Genomic DNA, 7,337 nt, shown 5'->3' on the forward strand with positions numbered 1-7,337 from the left:
TCATGCCACTGGCTACCAAACGAAGGGTTGCAATAATCAACGGGTACCTTTCCTCTTAAGATGCAAAATCTCGATCGTCGAAGGTCACCGAGTCGGCAAGTCTCCCAAGCTCGACTTGCCAGACGACAACAACATGCTACATGTTTTCCACGAAAACACTCGAGACATCAACGCATGTCACAAACTGGGGGATGCTCATTGGGTATTGGTTTGGCGGTTTACAGCGTGCGGCGTACACTACGCCCGTTATAAGAAAGTGTCATAAGGATGAGGCGGTTAGTAAATACAGGGAGTAATGGTGAAACGCTTTCTTTTATGGAACATCAATTCCAGGCGTTAGCGGTCACCACCTCCTCCCATTTACTCACCCGTTTTCCATTTCTTAGTGAGACCAGAGTACGTTTCACTTCGACTTGTATAAATAGGCATTACCTATTTCCACCGAACAACAAGTTCAGGTCAGGAGCATACAACACTCAGAAAATATTTGCTAGCTTTCCATCTGTTAGCTTCCTACTTTCTGATACAAGTCGTGAAACAACTACTCTTCCAGAATCAACTATTCTGGTCTCAACACTCTCTTCGCTTCTCTCCCCAAAACCAACCCTGCTCCTTCACTTTGTGATCGAAGCAAGTCTGGAACGGCCATTTATTGGTTTAGGCCGGATTTGTACAGATTGATCTCTCGAATCTAAAGTACTCTCTTGCAGTACATTTTTTAGGGTTTAAACTCGTTTCTCACCCACACACCCGAAATTACCAAAATCAACAGAAATCGTTTTCACCCTCAAACAATTGTATAGATCAATTCTACCATCTAAATGTTCAATGGCACTTATGAATGTCAAGTTCACTTTGAGCTTTCAATTCTGTGCCATCCAGAGAGAAGATTGTCAAGTTCAGTTTGAACTTATTAGAATGATATTGTTAAGTATTTGTTGAATAAGAGAGGCCCTACAATTTATGCAATGTTCCTCTTTACATCTGTAAACTATTATCAAGATGAATACAGTCGATAGTTTGATTCTTGAGTTCTTCTGAAAAAGATTCCAACCAATTTGTACAAAATGGTATTGGCAGAAGGAGAAGAAAGAGTTAAGAGGCCATATTGGCAGAAGGAGAAGAAAGAGGCCATACTAAAGAGAAACTACTTCATATATGAATTTAAAAGTTTGTTCCTGTTATACTCCACGTAGACACCATGTCCGCGGCTGGCTATTAGAGGGGGCATGAAGGGGTGTCTAAAAATCATTTTTGACAATTTAAGTAGAATTAAAGTAGGATGAGGTTAGTACGAATAACAATAAAAAAGATTAAATTCACACCAAAATCAATTTTCCCTCTAGTAATAGTAATTTTCCCCCTATTAATCATCTTCTTAAACATCTTCTTCTAGACCAATTTATGTGATAGAAGTATCAGAATCATATATGTAAAAAATGAATACAAATATTCACTTATCGATAAATAAATAATATTTTTTTTTTCTGTTCAAAGCGTATTCATTAATCGAGATTAGACTGTAACATGAAGCTGATACGAAATCGGTGTCAATATAGAGTCTTTAGTACAGTGGTAAAGTCTCTGGGTGATGATACCAGAGACCCGAGTTCGAAACTCGCCTTCATCAAATTCTTTACCGATAAAAAAAAATGAAATCGGTGTCACTGTTCCGGGTCCGGACCAAGGTTGTGCGGGCCCATCCAGTGCTAATAGCTAAGGCGAGAATCGTTGTACAAAAGCCTCTTAAATGGATTCGCAACAAGGGTCTGTTACGGCTTAACTCTTTCTTTAACAGTCCGCACTATCCTCTCTCTATAGGATTAACTCGTGCATCCATCTGAGAACGCTACAACGAGGATGCACTGCTTGAGCTTCATGAAATGTGTCATTCGCCGTTTGACGATCCCATTTTAGAGAGGACCGGCTGGGATCTCGTCACTTAAGGAATGAAGTAAGGAAGATAAGGTTGGAGGCGGAACGTGGGTTCGACACCTACATATCTGAGTGGTACCGTCTGTTCAGCTTCACATGGGTGGAAATTATAACCAGGTTGCTGAAATCATTGGCTTTGCCAAATTGCCATAGAGAATAACACCACCCATGCAACAAGCAAGAGCAGCACCTTATCAAAAAAAATCATTGCTGAAGGAATGTTTGTCCCAGCAGGCAACACTGTGGATCCACAATCATCAGTGTCTTGACAAAATGGAACGTGAAACAGTATCATTGGATATAGGAACAAAGAGAGAAGGTCTGTCAAAATTCAATTCTCCATACGTTTAATTTGATTAATGTTAAGATTTTGGCATAAGGAACGCCTTACGAGAAGCACAACTTATGGATCATTTATTGATCACCAAAGTTCAGGTACACTAACAATACCCGGAAGAGGTTGTTAGCCGTCTTCTGTGTTTTTGTTCATATAATTCTATGCATTGTTCACATGAACTATAAAAACCATCGTATGATTCGTATCACACAAAATATGAACACAAGGAAAGAAAAAGAATTTGGAGTTTACAATTGCTACAGCCTATTATAATTCATTCACTTCAACATTCGAGTGTTTTTCAGTGGTGCCGTCGCAGTTTGATCTAACATCTTCCAAGCTACTTCTATCAGTATATTGAGATTTTGGGGTTTCCTCATCGTTGTCATTCTTTGGTACTGATAAATACTCAAGAGCGGTCACTACATCTGTAATTAACGGTCGGGTAGCTGCTTCTTCTTGGAGACACATAGCTGCCACTGCAAGAGCTTGGTACAAACCCTTAACTGGGAAATTCCCCTCCAGTCTAGGATCAGCCATTAATGTGAACTTGTTCTTGTCTTTAAACAGTGGTTGTGCCTGCAATATCATATGAGAGGTTCAATCAAGAAAAATATTAAGAGTTGAAGTCAATCCTCTGATGCGAAATTGGAGTTTCAATGAACATACCCAGGTAACAAGATTTTGCTCATCTGTCGGTTTTGAAGTATCGATAGCTCTTCTTCCAGTAATTATCTCGAGAAACACGACACCGAAGCTATATACATCAGACATCGTTGTTAACTGACCCGTCATTGCGTACTCAGGTGCACAATAACCATAGGTTCCCATAACCCTTGTGGAAACATGGCTCTTATCACCAGTTGGACCTAACTTGGCTAGGCCGAAATCAGACAACTTTGGGTTGTAATCCTCGTCTAATAGTATATTCGCTGCTTTGAAATCGCGATAAATTACTGGTGGACTAGCTTTGTCGTGTAAGTACTCCAGCCCTCTGGCAGCACCTTGAGCTATTTTCATTCTAGTACCCCAATCCAAGGGCTGCCTATTGGGAGGCACATCTATAAATCCAAAATGTTTTTAAAAATCAGAATTTTTCCTTAATTTGTATATGCATTGGCGACAGGCTATATCATAGAGAGATAGAGACAGTGCATATATACCAAGAAGGTGATCCTCCAAAGAGCCCAATGCCATGTACTCGTAAACTAAAATTCTTTGTTCTCCATCAGCGCAATAACCTATCAAGTTTACGAGGTTTTGATGATGGAGAAGACTCAGCATCAAAACTTCGACAAGGAACTCTCTGTTACCTTGTAGTCCATTCCGATCAAGCTGCTTAACAGCTACAACCTGCAAGTCACGTAGATTAACAAGTACTACGCAATAAGTTTTTTCGACTAGAATCGGGATAAATTTGTGAGACAAAGAATAAAAGAAACTGCAATCACCTGATTTATGTTGTCAATGAATCCCTTATAAACTCTTCCGAACCCGCCTTCACCAACTAAACATTCTGGTTTGAAGTTCTTGGTTGCAGTTGCTAATTCTCGAAATGTAAACGTCTTAGAAGCAATATTGCCATTCCCACCAAGCTTAAGTATCTCATCTGTTATGATTTGCTTGCCACTGTCTATGCAATATACAACAATTATGTGGAAATGAGTTGTGAACGAGATCCGTTGAAAGAAATAATCTCTACTTTGCAGAAAACAACATAAAGGCAGATAAGAGCTACACAATTAGCACTCCACTTCAAACATCTTATTAACAATTTAAACTAGATAACTCTCAACCTTGACCTTAATCGCAATAAACGTTTTGACACAATGCTACCTACAATTGGCTAAGTGTGATTAACAAAATATTAGAACCCTTAACAAAATGATTCATTGAAACTCAATCCTACATGGAGAAAATGAATTAATGCGTAGGTATATGGTAAAGATTATACACAAAAGAAAATGACAACAACTAAACTTACTACTGGATTTGAAAGAGATTCTCTCCACAAATGATGCTAAAGCACTCCTCTGTTTCTGATCAATCTTGTTTTTCTTAAATGATTTCCTGACTTCCTCTGCCTTGAAACAACATGGTAAACACCTCAACATCTTTCCTGTTTCCTCTTGATTATACCCAACAAAATGCACAGGGGAATTGTTTCTTTATCCTCAGCAATCCATACAACTTTTGAATTTTCAAAAATAAACCCAAACCATTAAAGCTCAATATCCTCATCAATCAACAAAATCCCATATGAATTAAAAGTGCGGGGGAAATTTAAAGCCACTCTTTCAGAAACCAGAAAACTTTTCGAAGTTTTCTGGTTTCTGATGAACAAAAATTCTATCTCAACTTCCGTCAAAAATAATCACAACCCGAAACCTATTGAATTGAGACAGAGTAGATTTGTGATTATCGAAAACAAATCAGAATGACCTAATTTTAGCAATCTCTGTTTGGAACTATATGTAAATTGAAGTTGTTTGAGAATGAAGAAAATTCCCTGTTTATCAACTAACTTCTCATTTCCAAAAAAACTAACCGTTTTTAGGGGGATTTTACGTCGTGGCGACATTATCCAGAGACATTTGAATATCTGGAATATTAAAATTAATTAATTGCTTAATCTTATATAACTACAGATTTTCAAATATTATTCCATTTGGTTCTGGAAGGATATAATGGGGTGCAGGATGCATATGATTCTATTCTGTAATTAGTTATGGATTGCACGACTAATTTGATAAATTTATTGTAGGATGCGATTGCGTCCGAAGTGCCCAAACGCATTAGCATTATATGCGAACAACAACTTCGATGACTCTGTAACCTATATATGTGTGCTAAGCTCACAGCCGAAAGTACGCCAATCTCATATCGGTATGTCCTTTCTGTTGGAGGCTCGGAACATTTTCAAGTTCCATAAACTTGTGGATGACCCGTTGGCTTTTCACATACATGTCATTTTTTGCCAAATTAATATGACATATGATCCTGATATCTTGACCAAACTGAACAGTAACAAGATAGTTGGTAACTAGTTTATCTACGAGGGTTTTGATTGTGATTTTTAACCTAGCATTTTTAGGGGTGATCCCGAAAAAATTAGGGGCGATTTTTTTATTCTCATCCCATAGGTAAGGTTATAGGATGTCCTAATAGTTAGAAAATACATATATGCCCTTTTATAATCGGTAGTTTAGTATTGGTTTTTTCAACCGATTATGACTGTGTTCTTCTCTTCGTTGCTTTGTCTTGAAAAAAATAATTAAACTTGGTATTACTATCATAATCGGTAGATAATAAACATCACGAAACTACCAATTGTCAAAATAGAGAAATTCAAAATTCTATAGGTTTTTTAAAATTTTGAATATGGGGCGACTACCATAATCGTTAGATAATGAACATCACGAAACCACCGATTGTACAATCGGTAGGCAATTAACGTCAAGAAACTACCGATTGTGAAAATAAAGAAATGCCCCCACAATCGGTAAATAATCAACATCATGAAACTACCGATTGTACAATCGATAGGCAATTAACATCAAGAAACTACTGATTGTGAAAGTAAAGAATTACATAATCGGTAGATAACAAATATTACAAAAATACCGATTGTGAAAATAGAGAAAAGCAAAAATTCCACTGGTTTTTGAAAATTTGAATTTGGGGCTACTACCACAATCAGGAGATAATGAACATCAAGAAACTACGGTTGTACAGTCGGTAGATAATAAACATCACGAAACTACCGTTGTGAAAATAAAAAAATCCAATATTCTATTGGTTATTGAAAATTTTGAATTTGGGGCTACTACCATCGGTTGATAATGAACATCACAAGACTACCGATTAAACAATCGGTTGATAATGAACATCACAAGACTACCGATTGTGCTTATCTATTTGAACATAAAGGTATAACCGGTAGATAAAGTACTCTATTATCTACCGATTCTGACATGTTAATGGTGTTGAATGCATTCAATCGTCTCTTTAATCAGTATTGAACCTCGAACATGATTTCTTCGTGATGTTTCTCATCTTCTTCTTCATACTCATCCATGTTTGTTGTTGGTTTAAGAAGAAATGGTATTCTCCCTTTTTTTTTACTCTAAAACCTTAAAACTACAAAATTAAAACAATTTTCCTCTATATAAACTAAACTACTGATTGTAAACTAATTTAGCGACTGTTAAGGGTAGAATTGGCATTATGAAAAATGGGAGATAAGGGGTGGGTTCGTTTTAGGTTTGGATGACCCTATTTTGTTTTATTAGTCGCCCCTGATTATTTCGGGCTCGCCCCTAAAAATGCAAGGATTTTTAAGTGAGTTTCACGTATGAGTTCTTCAAACAAAGACCTCACAAACAACTTGTTAGAGCATGGCTCGGTTGAACCCACCAAGCGTTGGTATGTCAAGTTTGGTTGTCATATTTTAGTGAATCAAAACTCATATTAAGAGTCGCTTGATTATTACTAAAGTTAAACTTCGTATAGGTTAGCTTGAAAGTATTAGGATATGAGACATTACAAGTATTGCGAAGACTTGAAGATGTGAAGAAGCAAGGAGATACAACGACAACAATCATCCTTCCACTTGAGGTTAGTGATATTTGACTTGAACTGTTTCATTCCCTAACGTATCTTTCAAGTCGTGCATATTGAAAACATAACTGCGAAGCATATTTGAACTCTAGATAGACATAGTATTAAGGAATACAATACGAGGTTTATTGCTTAACCATTAAACATTGTAGATAAGACATCGCCATAATCATTTGAATGCTATTGTGATTATGTATGGGTATGAGGTGAGGATTTCATCATAGGGAACAATGTTTACATGTGTTCTAAGGAAGTAAGTTCATAAACTTGTTTTGTGAACCGAAAAGGAAATTGTCAGGTGTTATTGGTTTTGTTATTCATTGCATATCTTATGAACAACCAATATGTGTGACAAAGTAGAACCGCTCACAACTTGTTGTGTTTTTGGTATAACTATTCAAAAAAGCCTGACTTTTGTATTGGTATAACTTTTATTAGTAAAACC

The 7,337-nt window shown here is 36.9% G+C and overlaps 1 protein-coding gene across 1 annotated transcript; it reads right to left on the reverse strand.

The window, feature by feature from the left end:
• Positions 1-2,327: 2,327 nt before the first annotated feature.
• On the reverse strand, positions 2,328-4,768 carry LOC113304727 (probable serine/threonine-protein kinase PBL23). The gene is made up of 5 exons (XM_026553874.1): positions 4,257-4,768; positions 3,724-3,905; positions 3,436-3,625; positions 2,942-3,333; positions 2,328-2,851 (listed from the first exon to the last, which is right to left on the reverse strand). The coding sequence occupies exons 1-5, from the start codon at positions 4,384-4,386 to the stop codon at positions 2,540-2,542; spliced, it is 1,206 nt and encodes a 401-aa protein (XP_026409659.1). The 5' UTR covers positions 4,387-4,768; the 3' UTR covers positions 2,328-2,539.
• Positions 4,769-7,337: the final 2,569 nt, after the last annotated feature.

Source organism: Papaver somniferum, chromosome 1, assembly GCF_003573695.1.
Source record: "Papaver somniferum cultivar HN1 chromosome 1, ASM357369v1, whole genome shotgun sequence".
Lineage (NCBI taxonomy): Eukaryota > Viridiplantae > Streptophyta > Magnoliopsida > Ranunculales > Papaveraceae > Papaver > Papaver somniferum.

What these genes read in the sequence shown, in the direction of transcription:
- LOC113304727 (XM_026553874.1), bottom strand. Translation starts at nt 4,386, where the DNA reads ATGTTGAGGTGTTTACCATGTTGTTTCAAGGCAGAGGAAGTCAGGAAA. An exon ending in AATCTCTTTCAAATCCAGTA is followed by an intron (nt 3,906 to 4,256) that starts GTAAGTTTAGTT and finishes TATATTGCATAG; the next exon opens with ACAGTGGCAAGCAAATCATA. An exon ending in TCATTGACAACATAAATCAG is followed by an intron (nt 3,626 to 3,723) that starts GTGATTGCAGTT and finishes CGTGACTTGCAG; the next exon opens with GTTGTAGCTGTTAAGCAGCT.